The sequence below is a fragment of the Plecotus auritus genome (genome assembly GCF_963455305.1).
Source record: "Plecotus auritus genome assembly, chromosome: 6".
In the NCBI taxonomy this organism is placed as follows: domain Eukaryota; kingdom Metazoa; phylum Chordata; class Mammalia; order Chiroptera; family Vespertilionidae; genus Plecotus; species Plecotus auritus.
The window spans coordinates 78202149-78221203 of NC_137773.1; the positions used below are offsets into that span (position 1 = coordinate 78202149).

Consider the following 19055-nt stretch of genomic DNA (forward strand, 5'->3'; position numbering starts at 1 on the left):
CCCAGCTGCGCCACTACACCCATCCATGTAGGTCGTGGATGCGAGGACCAGGCGTGTCACCAGTAATGATACGGGAAGCTCAGATAGCGAGACTTTATTACGGAAAAGTCCCAAAGTGCTCTTCCCTCCGGAGCCAGGGCTGGTGGACGCTTTTAGGCGCCCACGTCAGGGAGGACACAGATCCGCTTCTGGGGTGGGCGCAAGGGATCCCCTGGTGGGAGGCGGTCCGCGCAGGTGGGAGCCCGGCACTCCCGGTCACCTGCGCCAGCACAGGGGAACCTTATAAGATGGCAAACACTAAAGAGTGTGCCAGGTGTGTGCCAGGCACTGTTCTGAACATCTTACCCCGGTTAACCCAAGTAATCCCCATGAGGAATATACGAGGAACAGTTCTTCCTGTTGCACAAAGGAGGAAGCGGAGGCACAGAGAGGCTAAGTAACTTGCCCAAGGACACACAGCTCGAGAAGGGTGGGGCTGCAATTGGACCCGGCTCGGAGCCCACGCTGAGGACCACCCTCCAGGCCGCCTCTAGTTTCCTCATCCGAGAAAAGGGCGTGCCAGCCCGCTCCTGCCTTTCCAGCCAGGACGGGGCTGGAATCGGAGCCGCGAGGGGAACCTGCCTCATCACTTCTGTGGGTCGGGCCACAGGTGTGCGCACCGGAGCTGTGAGGCTGGGGCCCGGCAGCCCGCGGCGCGGATGCATGGGGCGCCGGGCTAGGGCTGCAGCTCGTACTGCCGCTCAGTGGCCGTGTGGAAGTCCTCCAGCACCGACTGCAGGAACTCGAAGGTGGGCCGCTCCTCGGGCCGGCTCCGCCAGCACTCGGCGATGACGCCGCGGTACAGCTCGGGCGGGCAGGAGTCGGGGCGCGGCATGCGGTAGCCGCGCTCCAGGCTGCGGATGACCTCGGGGTTGCTCATTCCTGGAGGCAGAGGGGACGCGGAGCGCGGCTGAGGGGCTGCAGGGGCAGGCCAGGCTCAGACCGCGGTCTCCGCCCCCGCAGGTCACGTGGCTGCCCGCTGGGTGCCCCCTTTAAACATCCCTTCATTTACTTTTCACTGCCCGGAGAGCCTCTGGAAATGAGGCTGTAGATTTTGTCCTCAGTGCGGCCAGTTCTTCCGTGGATGGTCCCTATCTGGCTTTTCTGGGATTGCCTGACACGCAGCTGAAGCGCATCCCTCGCTGGGCAGGTGTTTGAGAGAACGCACCACCCATTGATGAGGAGAGACTGCGCAGCTGCCCAGGCCCTTCTGCCGTGGGGCTGGGGGCCGGGGTTTTACAGCCAGGGTGGGGCTGTCAGGAGTACTCCCAGGGCCCAGGGAGGGACAGCCTGTCTTCAACTGAGATCAAACCAATTGGGAGTAAAAGATCAAACCAATTGGGAGTAAAAGATCAGACCCTGACCTTTCTTATTTCCAGGTTTGGGGGCTGATGCAGCCCTATGGAGGAAGGGGACACGGCCCTGTTGACAAGAGCAATGTTGAAGGGGGCAGACCCCCCCCCCCCCCCGACTGTCGTGCCTGGTTACTGTCCCCACCATCAAGACTCCATTCTGACACATATGTGGGCACTCCAGGCACAAGGATGGGCCCTGTGCCATCACAACCACCCCAGGACAGCGGGGACCCAAAGTCGCCACAGGAAGAAACTGCCTACCTGGGTAGGGTACCCGCCCATACGTGACGATTTCCATCAGGAGGATGCCAAACGACCACACGTCCGCCTTGATGGTGAACACCCCAAAATGGATGGCCTCTGGGGCAGTCCACTTGATGGGGAACTTGGCCCCTGCAGGAAAAGCCAGGAGCAGCTCTGTGAGGCCAGGGCTGACTGCCCCCACTTCCTGCTCTTCCTGTTCCTCCCACCCCCACAGCGTTTTGCAGGGCTTGTGTATTGGTCACTGAGACTCACTAGGACACATGACCAAGTGCGTGCAGACAACGGGGTCCACCGCATGAAAGGACAATAGGGACACAAAAGTCACCCCGGTCACCCTCTTTAGGGCTTTGCCTAGTGGGCTTCCCTGGGCAACCACCCCCCTGTTTCCACCTGGACAGAGGTATCCCTTTCCACCTGACCTGGCCTTGTGAATAACAGGGACTCAGGGCTTGGGCGAGTCACTTTAGCTGGTCCCTGCCTCAGTTAATCCTTTCCTGCACAGTGGAAATGATTTATGTATCTCTGAAAGTCACAGTGAGGAGGGGATTCAAATGCTGCTGCCCCAGGAAGCCCTGCGGATGGCTGCCGTCTATCAGCATTCAGAGCAGACAGCATGGCTCAGCACCTGTTCTGCTCCCACCTCGCCTAGCATTCTCCGCCTCCCCAGCCAGCCTGAGATCCCTCAGGGAATGAGCCATGCTGATCCTTCTCCTGCATCCACTGATTAACATGCTCAGCGGATATGGCTTGCCAGCCTGCTTGATAAATGTATGTGACCACTTCGATTCCCCTCATGAAGAGGATTTTTACTTCACTTATACTAAGGGGCTCTGTGGAATCTAATTCAGGTATAAGGTTTTGCTGCTCATACTTCAGAGCAGTGCCTTCTAAAGTGTGTCCTTTGAAACCTGAGTTCTATGGGAGGTTAGTAGATGATACGTGGAAAAGTATTTTGGGCTCACATCAGTTTGGGGGAGTGAAGCAAATGTACACAGTTGCTTTGCTGCAGGACTTCTCAGTGCCTTTAATATGCTGGTGTGCCTTAGAAATCACCAAGGGAGCCCTGGAAGGACTTTGCAGTATCTGCAGACCTACTTCACAACCACTCCTCAGAGGGCACTAGTGCTCTGCAGAGCAGTTAGGGAAAAGCTGATCCACCTGGGGGTAAGGCCAGAATTGTGGAAACCCCACAGCTCTCTGATCTCTTCACACAGGGCTCTGCTATGTAGTGATGAGGAGACGTCCAAGGGGGTTTGGGAGTTGGGGAAGGTTAAGTCCCAAGGTCTCCCTGTGGTTGGGAGTCTCTGCTCACCCTCTTGGGCGGTGTATTCATTGTCGATGATCCGGGCCAAGCCAAAGTCACCGATTTTGCAGCCCAACGTCTCAGACACCAGGATGTTGGCCGCCCTGAGGTCACGGTGGATTGAATTCATTTTCTCAATATACGCCATTCCTTCGGCAATCTGGGGGAACATGCCACAAAGGGAAGGGCAGCATGGGGACCTCCAGGCAAGGACCTCGCCCATCTGGGGTGCCCTACAAAGTCCCTATGGGGGAGAGGAAGGACCCACCCACCCTCCCCACCAGCCTGTCCATAGAAGCATCCTTTATCCTCTCAGTCTGGAAGGGGAGGGAAGGAATGCTTGATGTTCGTTGTTTTTGGTGGTGCATGGAGGGTGGTGGTGCTGGAGAAGGAGCAGGTTCTTGGGTGGAGTAAAAAGACGGCTTCCACTGTCCTCAGCTGAATAAGCTACACACCCCTGTCCCCTCAAAGCCCAGAAAGCAGAGACACTTCCATCAGCGCTAGGGGCTACCTCTCCTCTCCTTCCAAGTGTCTGCAGGGGAGGGAGACAGCAGAATGAAGACAGGAGAAAAGGGAGGTCTCTGGACAGGGGAGAAGACAAGGAAGGGGCAGGAGGGAGAGGGGAAGGTGGTGGGGGGAAGGGTTTCATTTTCTTGGCCTGTTGGAAGCACAGTTTTGGGGGCAGGGTGCCCTGGTTTGGAATTGTTGACCCCTGGCATGTTGCTTAAGCTCCCTGAGTTGTCACTGAACTTATTGGAACACAGGAAAGGGGTGGCCAGGGCATGGAGTTGAGGTGAGCATTAAATGAGACATGTGGCTGAGAACCTAACCCAGCACTGCTCCAGGCGGGCCCTCAGGGGGCAGGGGCAAAATCCCGATGGAACAGAGGCAGGAAAAGAGGAGGAGACTCCATGTCTGTCCCCTGTCACCAGCACTGGGCCTGGAATAGCTGTTTGTGCTGCTCATGTGTCCTTTAGCCAAGGAAACCCATTCAGGCTTCATTCTCTGCTCTCCCATCGATAGATGAAGAAACTGAGGCAGAGCATAGAAAGCCAGTTAATCATCTCAGACCTGTGGCGGCAAGAAGCCAGCACTGGGATTAATCCCACCTCTCCTTCTATTTCCATTTGTATTTATTTATCCATGAAGGAATGAATTCATTCATTCTTTCCTTTGCTAAATCATTCCATCAACACACATTTACTGGTATGATACTGTGGGGACTATAAAGCTAAGTATCAAATATCTTTTTTCTGGACAGCATTTAGCAGTGCTCATCCCATTAATATATATATATTGAGGAGTACTAGAAATACCAAAAAAAGAAAGAAAAAAAAAGCGTTGAGTAGGACCCGGATCTACTTTCAAGGAGAAGAATCTGCTGTGCATGATGCTAACGAGAACATATGAGCTAAGTGCTCTCTAGCACTTTTCTGTCCAGGGAAAGTTTACTAGAAACGATACTTGACTTGGGTCATGAACACTGATTAGGATGCTTCCAGGTGAGAAGAGAGGCAAAGGCATTCAGGGAGGAGAGGACAGCCTGGGCAAAGGCTCTCACGGCATCAGAGAGCTGCTGTGTGGCTGCACCTGGGGTTGTGGTTGGAGGGGAGCTTTGCATTTCATCCTGTAGAGCAGGAAAAGGCACGCCCAGAAGGGCATTGAGTTTGAGTGTGTGTGTGTGTGTGTGTGTGTGTGTGTGTGTGTATGCATGTGCACATGTGGTGAGGCACCAGAACATGGTTTAGAAGCTGATCACCTGGGAGGTTCTGATTTTGGGTTTCTTAACCCTCAGCATCTTGACCATACCTGGGGATAAACTGAGGTGGCTTTTCACATCCTTTGCCCCTGAGTGACCCATGATTTACCAAGGAATGGAATACAAGGCAGGAGAGAGTGAGAGAAGGAAAAGAAAGGAGTCCACGGGTGTATCACTCATATGTGGTTTGAAACCGGTTACCAGCGCTAATTTTCCGAGACCATCTCACCAGCCTCCTCAAACCTGCCTGTGGAAAACGGGTGTGGTGACATCAGTTCCTGCATCGATACTAATAGCAGATAAGGCCTCCGAAATGGGGAGGGGTGTGTGGGGGAGGGGAGGCTTCCTTTCTGGAGCCGGATGTGTGTGTGCATTTACATGTCTCACAGGTTGACCACAGATTTTCTGCTGAGTTCCAGTTTTAACAGACACACACTTGGGGCCCCCAGATGGGTTTTCCTGCCAGTTAGAGGCCTCAGCTAAAATCGTTGGGGAGGAAAGAGCCTCCTCTCCATTTCCCACCTGCCTCAGAAGATGCTGTGGGCACCTCCTGAGGAAGAAACGGGGTCCCCACAAAACACTTGCCTACCATGTTACATGGAATTCATGCAAACTCTCTGGGTTTTCCATACTACCATCTGTTCTCCCTCTCTTCCTTATTGATAGAACCCACATCATCCCATCATGGTTGCCCAGAATGAAGACTACATTTCCCAAGCTCCCTTGCAGCTAGGAGTGGCTGGGAGGATGTAAGAGCAATGGAGCGGGTGACTTCAGGGAGATGTCTCTAGGGAGGAAAATGGGCTTTCAACCCCTTTACTTCTTCCTGCTGACTGAGAAGAGGACAAGATGGTAAGGTGTGAGCACCCACCTTGGGCAATCAGATGACATGCTAGGACACCTGGCAGATGGAAGAAACCTGGGTCCCTGTGACTTTGAGGGACAAGTCCACCTACCACCCAGACTTTCCACCTTTGGATGTTAACACATTTAAACCATTATTACTTTGGGTTCTCTGTCCTTCACAGTCCAGCCTAAATCAGATAGATACAACCTCTAAATAGTTGCTTCTGTTAAGCCAGAGGGCAGGGAGGAGAGACCTGGAGGCCTCGGCCCCCATGAGGGCATTGGTACTCAGGTCCGCTGCCCTTGGTAGCTCACAAACCTGGGCCGACATGTCGATGAGTCTTGGGAGGGACAATCTGCTGCCTTCATCTGTCTTCAGGAAATCCAGCAAGCATCCTGAGGAAAGAGAAGCTGCAGCTGCACTTCTGCAAGTGACCCCTCCCCGGCCATGCCAGCCTCCTCCAGGTGTGGGCAGCTCCCCACCGGGGCCAGAAGCAGGTGGCGCTCTGTGAGACTCCTGTCCACAGAGAAGAAATCCACCCAGAGCGTCAGAGTGCCTTCCGCTCTGCAGAATTCCAACCTCGGTCCTCATGGCACCCAGGAGGCAGCCTATGTGCTCCTGGCTACTCACGGGAGGTTAGTTTTCAGCCAGATTCAGGGTCACAGGTCAGGGAGCCGGGAGCAGAACCTGCTCCTCTGACTCTAAGTTCCGTGCTCATTCTGGCACAACCTTCTTGCTCCTTCACCCTTTGTTGGTAGAAAGTGTGCCTCTCAGCACCAGAATGGAGAGACCCAGCCCCTGGGATTTGGTGCCTCTAAAAGCCCTGAGGGACACTCACCTGAGGTGTGGGTAAGAGGTGAGCAGGGGAGCCATTGGGTCCCCAGCTCAGTGTGGGGCCCCCTTCATGGCAACATTTAAGGAACTATATTAGCATGGCATCTTAGAATCCACAGGAAGCAGTGTGTGGTCAGTGTCACAGGAGGGGTAAGAAGGAGGTCAAAGGCCGAAGCCCAACCCCTGGCCCACTGCCCCATGAGAGCTTGGCCACACTGTGGACCTCAGAGGCCATCTCACCCAACCTCTCTTTTCACCGTGTGGTAAAATGTTAATATGGTTTTAAAAAGCCCCATGGCTGGTGAGTGGTAGACCTGGGACTAGAACCATCTCTGGATGCCCAGCCTACTGCTCTTTCAACTTGGCCATGGTCTGTCTTCCCCAGCAGGTGTCAAACAGTGCCAGCCACAGAAGACATACTCCAAGTGCTCCTGAACTGAGGACACAGCTCTAGAGAACTACTGAACTGTCTTGTTCCTCCCCTTTGTCCCCTATGGCTGTGGGACACCATAGGTGCACAGGACGTTGGCTAATCCACTCAGCCCATGATTCAGTGATCCCCTGCACAGGTCCCCTGGCCAGGCAAACCCATGGCAGCAGATGGGCCTCTGCCTTCTCAGCCCCTAAACCTATAGCCTCCCCCGTCCCCGCCTCTGTCTGAGGGACACAGGCCCCCACGGGGCACCACCTCTGGCCATGTACTCGGTCACGATGTAGATGGGCTCCTTGGTGACTACAGCATAGAGACGAACCAGCCTTTCATGCTGGAGGGTTTTCATCAGGTTGGCCTCACCCAGGAAGGCCTCCGGAGACATGGTTCCCTCCTTCAGAGTCTTGATGGCCACCTTCACATTGTTTCTGTAATAACCTGAGCCGGGAGATGGGGTGGGGTGGGGGAGAGAATGAAGAGGCCATTCAGAAGTCCCAGAGGTTAACCAAAATCTACATAAGCTTTTGGGAGCCATCCTATGCTGAGGGGTGGGCTGGGGGATTGAGGCTAGGCCTTAGGAAGTGACCCTGAGCGGGAATGTACAGCTTCTGAGGGAGACAGATGTGTCAACTTATCTGGCCAGATGTTAGCCTGTCTCAACCTCCCTCCAGCATTTGAGGAACAGTGTTCTATGCCTCCATCACATCATCAGTGAAATGGGTATCATAGCCTCTGTCCCTTCTCCCTCACAGCCTTTCTGGGGAAACAGGATGCGCTGTGCAAATCCTGAGCCTTCTGTGCGTCAGGACGCAGGGCAGGGCGAGAGGCTCCGGGCAGACCGCACACTCACCCATCCAGACCTCGCCAAACTGCCCAGACCCGAGTTTCCGGACCAGCTTGAGAGACTGCCGGGGGATTTCCCATTCATCGTGGGCCCAGGGGTTCTGAGGAGCCAGGCTCACACAGGGTTGGGTCAGCTTCTGGCATAAGCCGTCCCCTTTCTCTGTGTTAGAGAAGAAATGGGGCTGGAGGTTACCAGAGCAGCCGGGCTCGCATCTCTTCCTGGAGAGCCATAACTCTCTTAGCTGTGTCTCGCACCCCCAGTTGCTAGCCCCACCCCCGCCCCAAATGCTCCTCTACACATGCGCGCACACACACACTCAGCTCTTTGCAATTGTTTGGTATAAAGCAAGGCATGCTAGCATCAACCTGCTCTCTCTAGGATGAAAATATTTGATCCTCTCCAGGTTGTTGAATGCTGATCCAGTAGAAGGGATTAAGTACACAGACTTTAAATCACTACGTTGGCACTGTCAACTCCAAGACACACCAATGATTCTCAATCTCGAGATCTTAGCAATAAAGAGATACAAGGGCTGCCCGGCACAGGCCTCCGCCCCCATCACATGCCCCGTCTTACTTGAGTAGTGCTGCACCAAAGCCTGGAGTGTGGGGAAGGTGATTCGGGGGGAGACGTAATAGCCTCCTTCATCCAGGGAGCGGATCTTATAGTGTTTGATCACCTCCCCCTGGGTGGTCACGTCCTTCACAGACAGGGAAAAGGTACCTAAAGGGTTGATAATGACACAGCATGAGAAGTAAGGCATAAAGAGGGAAAATTGGGCTGGGATGTCGGCTTCATTTCAATGCCTTGGGGAAAAGCATTCTGCATTCTGCTCTCCATTTTGACCACTTCCACCCTAAGCTGCCTTTTCCTTCATCTCAACCTCAGGTCTCCTGGAAACCTGCCCTTTCAGCTCCATCTGACCCTGTTCTAGATGTTCCTGCCAGAGTTTCCCCAAACTCAGCCAGGGCACCAAGAACTCTGGAGCAGGAAGGATGTTCTCTTAGGAAGCAGGACTGGGCACCTGGTCACTCGGGGATCCTTTGCCATGGAATATTGAGAATGTGGAGCTACTGGAGGGACTAAGAGGTTGACTGATTGATTCATTCATTCTGGCTGAAAAGGCTGACTCTACTCCCACATGCAACACCAAATCTCAACCTCAAGCACCCTTGTCCAGGGAGGAGAGCATGACCAGCTGTTTCCCAGGGGTTCTGTTCACATCCACACACACATCAGTGTGTTTCATCATCTATGTTAATGTTTGCCTGCAGACAACGGCTAGCCGATGCCAGGGGTTATGAGTAAGTTAAGGAGGCAAGAGTTTCCAGTTGAGAAACTTCTTCCCATAAACTTGATGTTTTCATAAAATGCCTCTGTCCACCTGTTTGGGTACCATGCCCCTACTCTTAACTTGGAGGTGAGAAAGCTGAGGCCCAAAGGGGGATGTCACTTGGCCCTGGTCACTCTGCTAGGTAAGCAGCAGGCTTGGGGGCCCTAGAGTCCTCCCTAAGGACTTGCCTACCGCGAGCAGTACCACTCCCTCCCGCCAGGTGTCAGGTTTGAACACCTCTTTTTCTGGACGCGGACGCTTGATTTTCGGCTGTACTGTTTGTCAGCAGGCATCCTTCCTTTCCTTTCCTTTCCTTTCCTTTCCTTTCCTTTCCTTTCCTTTCCTTTCCTTTCCTTTCCTTTCCTTTCCTTTCCTTTCCTTTCCTTTCCTTTCCTTTCCTTTCCTTTCCTTTCCTTTCCTTTCCTTTCCTTTCCTTTCCTTTCCTTTCCTTTCCTTTCCTTTCCTTTCCTTTCCTTTCCTTTCCTTTCCTTTCCTTTCCTTTCCTTTCCTTTCCTATCATCACTCTGTCTCAAACTCTTTCCTCCCATCTCCCTTAACCATCGTGCCTCTCTAATCACATACTTGCAAAAGGACGCCGAGAGGGTGGGTGTCGTATCGGGCGCCTTGCTGTGGCCACAGCCCACACCACGCCTGCAACCCCAGCCCCAAATGCAGGCTGCAAACTGTCTCCCTCCTCGCGCCTAGTAGGTGCAACTATGCCCCAGAATATAAGGAATTGGAGAGTGGCTCTAATGAGTTCACACCACCGGAGCGAGACAAAGGGCTTCCTCCCCATTTCCTTGGCTGCACCCTGCGTGCAGAAACTGGCAACGAGCCCAGGAGACCTGCTGTCTTCCAGCCAGAACCACTGCCCAAGTTCATGACTTAGGGCCCCTCACTTGCCCAGGCTCATCCAAGGATCTGCTATTATCTTTTTACATTTTGGTATTCTTCTTAAAGGAACCTCCAAATCCTATCAGCTTCAGGTTCACAAAATCTGCACCTCCTGCTTCAAAATCCAGACCCCCTGCCCTGCCTCTGGGCTGCACTGGGCACGCATGCTGGGCTCCCAGAGATGGAGATTTCTTAACCCCGGAAAGACCACCTGCTTTTGGACTAATGGGTGCTCACATGCATACCAATAAACTGAGGCTAGCGACGCTAAGGGACACCTGGAAGCCACAGGGAGCGAGGACTCTCTTGCCTTGCTTCTGAGTTTTTACCCTGTCTTACAGCCACTGTAGACAAATGTAGACAGAGGGATCTTGCTTTGAAGTTCTGAGGGGTTGTGTGTGTGTGCGCGTGCACATGAATAGGTGTATGTGTGGGGGGCGATGATGCTTGGATAATCCTGCAGCCCAGCTCCTTCTGGCCAGTGCCCATCTGGGACTAGCTTCCCACAGTAGGCAAGGAGGGAGTCCCCCATCCTTAGAGAACCCCTTCCTCCTCCACACCGAGGTTGGGAGGAGGGCCCTTAGCCATAGGCAATGAGAAAAACATCCTTTCCAGGGTGAAATGACACGATATCTGGGATTTGCTTCAATATAATAGGCGTGGGTGGGGATACGCATGAAACAAGACGGGCTGAGTTGATCATTGTTGGAGCTGGGCGTTGGGTACAATGGATTCCATTAAATACTAGTCTCTCTACTTCTGTATGTGTTTAAAATATTCTACAAAAGGGATAAAACATATAGGTTTCATTCTTGGACATAGGTGCTCTGCCATTAAAATGGAATAGTGGCAACATACATACAGGGTGGGGCAAACGTAGGTTTACAGTTGTGAGTATGTGAAACAGGTTTTATTCTTGTATTATTGTTTATTAGTTATTTTCCATATGAACAACTGTAAACCTACTTTTGCCCCACCCTCTGTGTGTGTGTGTGTAATTAAATGCTTCCATTGGTGCACTTCAGGAAATTCTGCACAGAGAAGTCTGCACAGAGCACCCCAACTTATCGATGCACCCCTCCTCCTCCAATCCGGCCCGAGCCTTTGAGGGGCATGAGGCTGAGGGCTCTCCCCTGAGCCTCACAGTGTGTGATAAGCAGCTCTCTTTGTCCAGCGTCTGCTGCTCTGGTGTTTCCACTCACTGAAGATCTCAGGCCTTGAGTGTAGCGGAGGGACAAGCCCGGGAGGTGCTCCTCCTGGGCCAAACCTCTGTCGGTTCTCATCGTGCCAACCACAGGGAACCAAACCCAGCCTGAACTGGGAGACTGGGGCCCGGGGCTGCCAGGTTCTCCTGGCTGGCATTCCCCTCCCACTGCCCGGGCAGCAGCCAGGCCGCAGGCGGGGGCCGCCCAGAGCACACAGGGAGGGGAGGGCTCTGCCCACACTTACCTTTGTTGGTTTCGCTCTCTCTGATGAGAAAGGAGCCCACCTTATTGATTGGAGCCAGAAGCTGCCTCTCGGCATCTTTCCGGCTAATCGATCTAAAGAACCACCTGGAAAAGGTCAAAGACAGGCGAGCCTCAGGGAGTGGCCATGCTCCTCGGATCATTCTTCTCCAAACCTCCCTCCTAAGCTGTGCCTCTGCCCCCAAGAAATAAAATTTGTGTCCCTGTTCCCAGGTCCACCCTGAGCCAGCGCTCCTCCCAGCTTGATCCACGCATGCTCCTCCCCTTTCTTCCCACTCCTGGACTTACTGTTTTCTTGAAATGAAACAAAACCATTAAATGGGTGCCCTTTGTTAATTTCACTCTGGGAAAGGGTGCCCAGCCACCTACCCCCAGAGCTGGTCTCCTTGGAGTCGGTCTCTGAAGAAGATTCTCAGAGCCTGATTCCCACCATGGCCCCTGCACAGGGACTGGTCAGCGTAGGAGTGCACGCTGTTCCAGGGCCGGGCCAGGCCGGGAGTACCAGACAAGGAACCCTCCCAAGGGCTGCCTACCATCGCTGCACGAGGGACACCAGGTGGGGCCTCTAACCCGGTTCCTATACTTTGCTCCTGAGTTTGACACAAGGAGCCACGTGTTACTCATTTTACAGCTTCCCCAGTCCTTGGACAGAGCTGGGCTCTGGTCCTGTTTGCTCAATGCCCTCTGTGTGAATGAATGAATGAATGGCTGAGGCCCACAGCGAACCTCCCAGGGGATTATGAGGATGCTGCTCCTTGATAATCCAATTCTGAATGAGGCCACCACCCTGGGAGTCCCTCAGGTCCCAGCCCCTGGAGGCACTGGGGAGTGTGAGCTGATCCAGCGCCTCCTTGTTAGCTTGCAAGGCCATGGGACACGGGGACGTTTCTGTCCAGGTGAGCCAGGAAAGGTCGGTCCTCATATGGGGGAGTGAGATGCCCACAGAGGAGCGACTCTCTCAGGATCACACGGCAATTGAAACATTGTCAAGCCTGTTCCAGCTCCCTGCCTCTTTCCTGCTCCCTCCTGCTGGGTTCACACAGGCTCACTCTTTAGCCGCTGTCTGGCCACACCATGCACGGCAGCCTGCACAGCAGAAGCAAGAGACATGCCTCTGCTCTGAGGGGCCTTCCCTCTGTCCACCTACTTTTCCACTTCCAGGGTCTCTACTCGGGCCACAAAGTTGCTGGGCACGTAGCCTTCTCTTCCCGTGATGAGAGACTTGGCCAACCACCAGTCTCCAGATCTAAGGGAAGATGGAAACAACAAAAATGAGAGAGTGGCTCAGATGGGTGCCTCTCTGTGGCAGCTTACAGCCCCCGGGACTGTGGGCTCATCCCAGCGAGGCAGAGGATCCACAGAGGCAGACGGCCTGGCAGATGAGAGGGAGCTCACGCAAGCTGCTCAGTGCCGTGGGACTTCCTGGGCTATTTCAAACGCACGGGTGCTCCTGGCTCAGGAGAGAGAAGGTCATGGCACAGCCTCCAGGGGACAGTTGGTCTAGACAGCCTGACCAATCCACTAGGGTAGTGGTAGGCAAACTGCGGCTCATGAGCCACATGCGGCTCTTTGGCCCCTTGAGTGTGGCTCTTCCACAAAATACCACGTGCGGGCGCGCACGTACAGTGCAATTGAAACTTCGTGGCCCATGCGCACAAGTCGGTTTTCGGCTCTCAAAAGAAATTTCAGTCGTTGTACTGTTGATATTTGGCTCTGTTGACTAATGAGTTTGCTGACCACGAGGGCCCCTGTCTCACAGGGAGTAGTCTTCCTCTTGATTAATGGACGTCTTTAGAACGGAGTAAGCGAGTTGGGACTAGACAGGAAAGACAACACAGGAGGGCTGCCGGTGAAAGGAGGAACGGGCAGCCCAGGGATGGCCAAAAGGTCAGGGTTTGCATGCTGCTAGCTCAAGGTCATTGCAGAACTTCAAGAACAAAGCAGGAGGCCCTCAGGACTCTACAGGACAATCCAGATGTTTGAGACCAGATTCTGGAGGAGTCGCTGAGAAGGAACAGTGGAAATAAACCACAGTTGATTTATCCCGCGCGAGATCTCGTCTGGCGAAGGAGACAAATATTGACACAAGTGACTCCAACACGAAGCTGTGATGGAGCGACTAGGCAAACACTGTGGGAGTCAGGAGGGCCGCACGAAGGAGGTGGCGTTAGCGGGGGGCTTTGAAGGAAGAGTAGGATTTTGACAGCGGAGCAGGAAACCCCTCACCAGGAGACGGTGGGGAGGCAGATGGAAGAAAGACGGTTGGGTCAAGTTAAAGAGAATGCTGGGTACCTGGGCTTGGGGCTGGAAGTGGAGAAAATGTTCTGGAGGCAGCTAAAGAGAGCGTGGCGGGGTGGAATAAGGCAGATGGGCGGATGGGTGGGAGTCCTGCTCTGATAGGGAGCTGCAGAGACCTCTGACCACGAGACAGCATCCTGGAGACGTACAGCATCTTGGAAACTTACCCTTTTAGGATCTGCAGCTTCTCCCCTTTCAGCATCTGCAGGTCACGGTCATTCACTGCCATGTAGTCATACAGTGCCACCACGAAATGCTCTTCTAGGGGGAACAAGGAAGACATGGCCACTGCTCGGGCCCACGGGACTGGTGGTAGGGCTGGGGTAAGCCTGTGCTGTGAGCCACCTTCTGGCTACTAAGAGGGTCAGGAGAAGGCAAGGATAGAGGGGAAGCCATGGTGAGCCTTCTCACTCACTGAGGCAGAAGACGTTTCTGTCTGGCAGACTGACCTCCTGAGCTTGCTGCTGGGAACAAGGGCATACTGCCCCTCTGAGCCCATCGCGAAGTCCTTTCTGGACCCCACATAGAGACCCTCAGGCCTAGACGGGGCTAGTGTGTAAGGGATTCAGTAGCCCAGCGTTTAGGGAGATCAGCTGCATGGACCTGAGGGCCCAAGTCTGGAAACCAGTGTTGGCTGATCCCTTATCTCCTGGAGGCATGTGAGCGTCTCCTCTCTTCCCCGTCCCCATCTGTCCCTTCCAGCCTCTATTCCAAAGGGAGCAGTGGTCTTGGAACCTGGCAACTGTAACTTAGACCTGCAGCCATGCCCAGGGTCCATCGTGGTGCTTCTGTCTGGCAGGCCCCTGCTTGCCGGTGGGCCTTAGGACAGAGGTGGAGAGAGGGCTCCGGAGCTCGCATGACAGCTCTCACATGATGCGGGCTTTTCTGCACGGCTTCGGGAGCCAGGGCCCACCTGGAAAAGGCCACCTGGAGACCACCTCGCTTCCCCGAGAGCGATGACTCCAGCTTTGTCTCTAGTGCCTGGCGTGACCGTGGGCTGGTCACCTTCCCTTGGTGGGAAGAGGGGGTTGGAGTAGATGACAGAGGCCCCTCTGGTTCTGAGATTCAAATCCTTGTGCCAAAAGCAGTTAGTTTATTTCCTTCACCTAGACTTTCTCCCTGGAAATTTGACCCCTCTGGCAGGAAGCGGAGGATGGCTCCTGATGCTAATTAATTGTCATCTCCAACAGGATGAGAGACACCAGGTGAGGTCACTACCCTGGCTCCAACACCTTGCTCATGAGTAGGAGTTCTTGCAGAGAGGAGCCACGTCTTATGCAGCTTCCCCAGTCCTCGGTCAGAGCCAGCTCTGGGTCCTGTTTGCTTAACGCCTTCTGTGTGAGTGAGTGAATGAATGGCATAGGCCCGGGCTGGCATTCTGCTCTCCCGTACGCCACTTCAGAGTGAGGCCACCATCCCGTGAGACCCTCCTGAGGTCTGAGGCCCTGACTCAGGAAGGCCGAGGTCATTTGCTATGTCACCTCTATCGTCCTGCCTACCAAAGTGCTAGTGGAGACGGGCGAGGGAGGGTGTAGTGAGTGGTTAGAAGGTCAGCTGGGGACTTTTGAAAGTGAGGACAGGATGGTAATTCAAACAGCAACAGACTGAGGGCTGTGGGGGAGGACGCAGAACATGGTCCTCACTCTGGAGGTTGGGACTTAGATCTTTGAAAGCCTGGGTTTCATGGTGCTGTTTGTATTCTGTAACGCTTGTCTTTTTGTGCTCATTTGTAGTTTGTAAGGTCCTTTAAAAATGCCCACTGAGGTTCACTAAAGGAACCGGAGCCTGGCTGCTGGAGAGGCCCCCAAGGGCAGGCGAAGCTGAGACAGAGCTGGGCCACAGGCTCCTTCTTCAGCCTTCCCTAGCCTTCTCCCCTAAGACTCTAGGGGCCCACGCACCTTCCTCTTCAGGAAGCTGCTCCCAACTGAGCCCCTGTTCTAATTGTATAAATCCAGGGCCTGGGGAGGAGGCCTGAGGAGCCTCAGCTTCCAAAGCAGCCCCTTCTTACCTCGATCCGGGTGTGTGTCGGGAGGTGCAGGAGCCAGGTGGTTAAACACGACCTGGAGCAGAAACACATGCCCTCTGCGTTAGTTCAAGGCCCCGCGGCCTGGGCAGGGCCTGCAGGGCGGCAGGTGAGACTACTGTGAGTGTGGGAGCTGCCCTGTTGGCACAGGAGTTTGCACAGGTACCAGTGCCATCTCGAATAACCCCCGGAACACCTGCCATCTTTGCCCGGACCTTGTATACATTTAGAGGAGGGGTATGTAGGGATGTCCAACTTTGCAAGAGGCAGCTGTGGAATGGACGTGGTGGTTGGTGTGTGTGTGTGTGTGTGTGTGTGTGTGTGTGTAGTGGAGCGGGGGGGAACACCCCATCACCTGGCTTAAAATCCTGGCTCTGCCATTAAATGATGAATTTTCTAAAGGAAAATTATTTTTAAAATGTATCTCTCTCATCATTGATGTTTCTATCTCTCCATCTCCCTTTCTCTCTGATATCAATAAAAATATATTTTAGCCAAAACCGGTTTGGCTCAGTGGATAGAGCGTCAGCCTGCGGACTGAAGGGTCCCAGGTTCGATTCCAGTCAAGGGCATGTAACTTGGTTGCGGGCACATCCCCAGTGGGGGGTGTTCGAGAGGCAGCTGATCGATGTTTCTCTCTCATCGATGTTTCTGACTATCTATCCCTCTTCCTTCCTCTCTGTAAAAAATCAATAAAATATATTAAAAAAAAAAAAAAGAAAGGAAGGGGTTCTTTCTTAAAAAAAATATATTTTAAAAAATGTATTACCTTAAAACTTAACAAATATATTCCTACATATATACCCTGTAGAGAAACTTTTGCATATGTGTACTAGGAAACATGTACAACACTGCTCCCAGCAGAAACACATAATAATAATTACATGACCAAAGAATAGATAAATTGGGGCATATGCATGCAATCAATCCTACACAGCTGTGGCAGTTAAGGAGCTATAGCTACATGCATCCACATGGATGAAGCTCACAATGAAAAACACAGATCTGAAACCCACATCTCAGAAGAATCCATGCTGTTGGATTCATTTGATTTAAAATTCACAACATGCAAAATTAAATTAAATAGTGTTTAGGAATATATGCATATAGGATGCTACAGAAAAAGCAAAACTAAGGAATAAGCACATCAGAATAGTGGGGCCTGGGGCGAGGGGGACAGACTGGGGGACAGCAGAGGTCTTCGGTGCGATGGGTCACTTTCTACTTCTGAGGATGGGAGGGGCTGCACTAGGTGTTCATTTTATTCTCCTGCTTTCAACCTGTAATCAATAATATTTTGGGGGGTATTTATTAAACACAAATTTGAAGCAGCATTTTGCAAAATGGTATGTATAGTATTACGGTTCCACTGAAAATATAAACACATAAATAACACACAAGAAAGGAGTCTGGGGTGAGGGCATGTGCTGGGGAGTGGGAACGGCTGGGGAGAGGTCAATGCGGGGTGGTGGGTAGAAGGAGATGTATGTAATGCTCTAAACCAGTGGTCGGCAAACTCATTAGTCAACAGAGCCAAATATCAACAGTACAATGATTGAAATTTCTTTTGAGAGCCAAATTTTTTAAACTTAAACTTCTTCTAACGCCACTTCTTCAAAATAGACTCGCCCAGGCCATGGCATTTTGTGGAAGAGGCACACTCAAGGGGCCAAAGAGCCACATGTGGCTCATGAGCCACAGTTTGCCGACCACTGCTCTAAACAATAAAGAATTAAAAAAAGAAAAGGGTCTGGAGGCAGGACCCCTGCAATGCTAACTCCAGGTATCATTGGCTAGTGGGATATGAGTACTTATAATTTTTTTTCATAATTGATATGTATTATGTGGCTTTTTAAAAGTTAAAAACATTCCAGGCTCTACTGCTTATTAGCATATAACTCTGAAGAAGTTATTGAATCTAAATCCTATTGAGTAATTTTCTCAGTCGGATAAATCAATAATTAATCTATGGCCCTTCGATCAACAAACATTTCATTGTTACATGCCAAGCCCTGCACTAAGTTGGGACACCGATAAGATGCCTGGCTTATCTAAGAAATGGGAATAGCAGTCACCACTCCCATTAGGTCACAGTTGGGATGAAGTGATGACTAGTTGGATGTGCCTGTGGGGGAAGAAAGAGCAGGAAAGAGGAGTCCAGGCATGACTTCCAATTGCCCCAAATCAAAAGGGGGTAAGTGACCAGATGGGGGGACACAAACAGTGATCTAAAAATGCATCTTTAGGAACCAGTAGCATCGAAGGGAGCTAACTACTTTGTAAACAAACCAGAACTTTGAGATAGGCTCCAAGAACACTCAAGGGCCTGTGGGGGAGGTGAGCTTAAGCACCCTCCTTCTTAGGTTGCCTCATCCTAGGGGAGTGAGCTCTTTGGAATGCTGGCACACCAGGAAGGGGACAATGACCCAGGAGCTTCTGGATAGAGTTGAGGGCAGCAGATATTGCTAAATGCCCTAGACTCTTCCCCACCGCACCCTTTCCTCAAGCTGACCTCTTTGATTTTTCTTTCTCTTCAAGGCTGCCCTTGCCCAACGAAAACTGGCTAAGAATTATTGGGGGCTAACCACGCACAGTTCTGTGCTAAAGGTAATATGTTAAAGCATTGCATACTTGTATCAACACGGTGTGTTGTTACATCCCCATCAGAAAGGCACTTTTATTCTACCCACTTTACAGGTGGGGAAACTGAGGCTAAAGGGAGTTAAGAAACCTGCTTCAAAGGTACAGCTAACAGATTTAAATTCTAGCTATCAGGCTGTTAAATATTTTACGATCTGTAACACCAATATGAGCTGGAGTGGCACTGGCGGGGAGGGGGGCCCTATTTGTGAGAGCCCTGAGTTATCAAGAGAGGGCACTGGGACTTGCTAGAGCATAGAAGCAGCCCCCAGGGAGCCACACGTGCTCTGTGCTCTCCCTCCTCCCGCTCCCTCTCCAGCTGGGAGAAGCACTCACTCACCAGGGGTGGCAGTGGTGGGGGCCCTCTGCTCTGGGTGCTGACCTTCACGGGGCTCCATTGGCCCTTACTCTTCTCCTTGACCTGCTTTTTGCTGCTCATCACTCCCATCCTGTCAGAGAACACACAGCAGGCTGGTGATGTGAGTAGGTCTTCAGAGCCTCTGAACGGAAGAGCTCCCCTAAACTCCTTCCCGGTGGCCAATTAGAGAGGTGGGGTGGAAGTGGAAAACGATGAAGGTCCAAGTCAGACATGAAGTTAGAATGGGGTTGGTGGGTTCAGCTTGCATCCATCTTTTTTTTCCCAGAGCAGGGAGAAGAGGCCCAGAGAGGAGAAATGGCTGGACTTAGGACACAGAGATTATAAACTCCTAGAGTGGACTCCACCCC

General features: G+C 52.6%; 1 protein-coding gene across 1 annotated transcript; it reads right to left on the minus strand.

Annotated features, from left to right (window-relative positions):
- Window positions 1-715: 715 nt before the first annotated feature.
- On the minus strand, window positions 716-18777 carry BLK (BLK proto-oncogene, Src family tyrosine kinase; the record flags this gene model as incomplete). Its single annotated transcript, XM_080674341.1, has 12 exons — window positions 716-921; window positions 1656-1787; window positions 2971-3121; window positions 5886-5962; window positions 7090-7269; window positions 7682-7834; window positions 8252-8398; window positions 11352-11455; window positions 12516-12614; window positions 13834-13927; window positions 15675-15726; window positions 18670-18777. 12 exons carry the CDS (start codon window positions 18775-18777, stop codon window positions 716-718), a joined length of 1503 nt encoding a protein of 500 aa, XP_080530467.1.
- Between the last annotated feature and the right edge of the window lie 278 nt (window positions 18778-19055).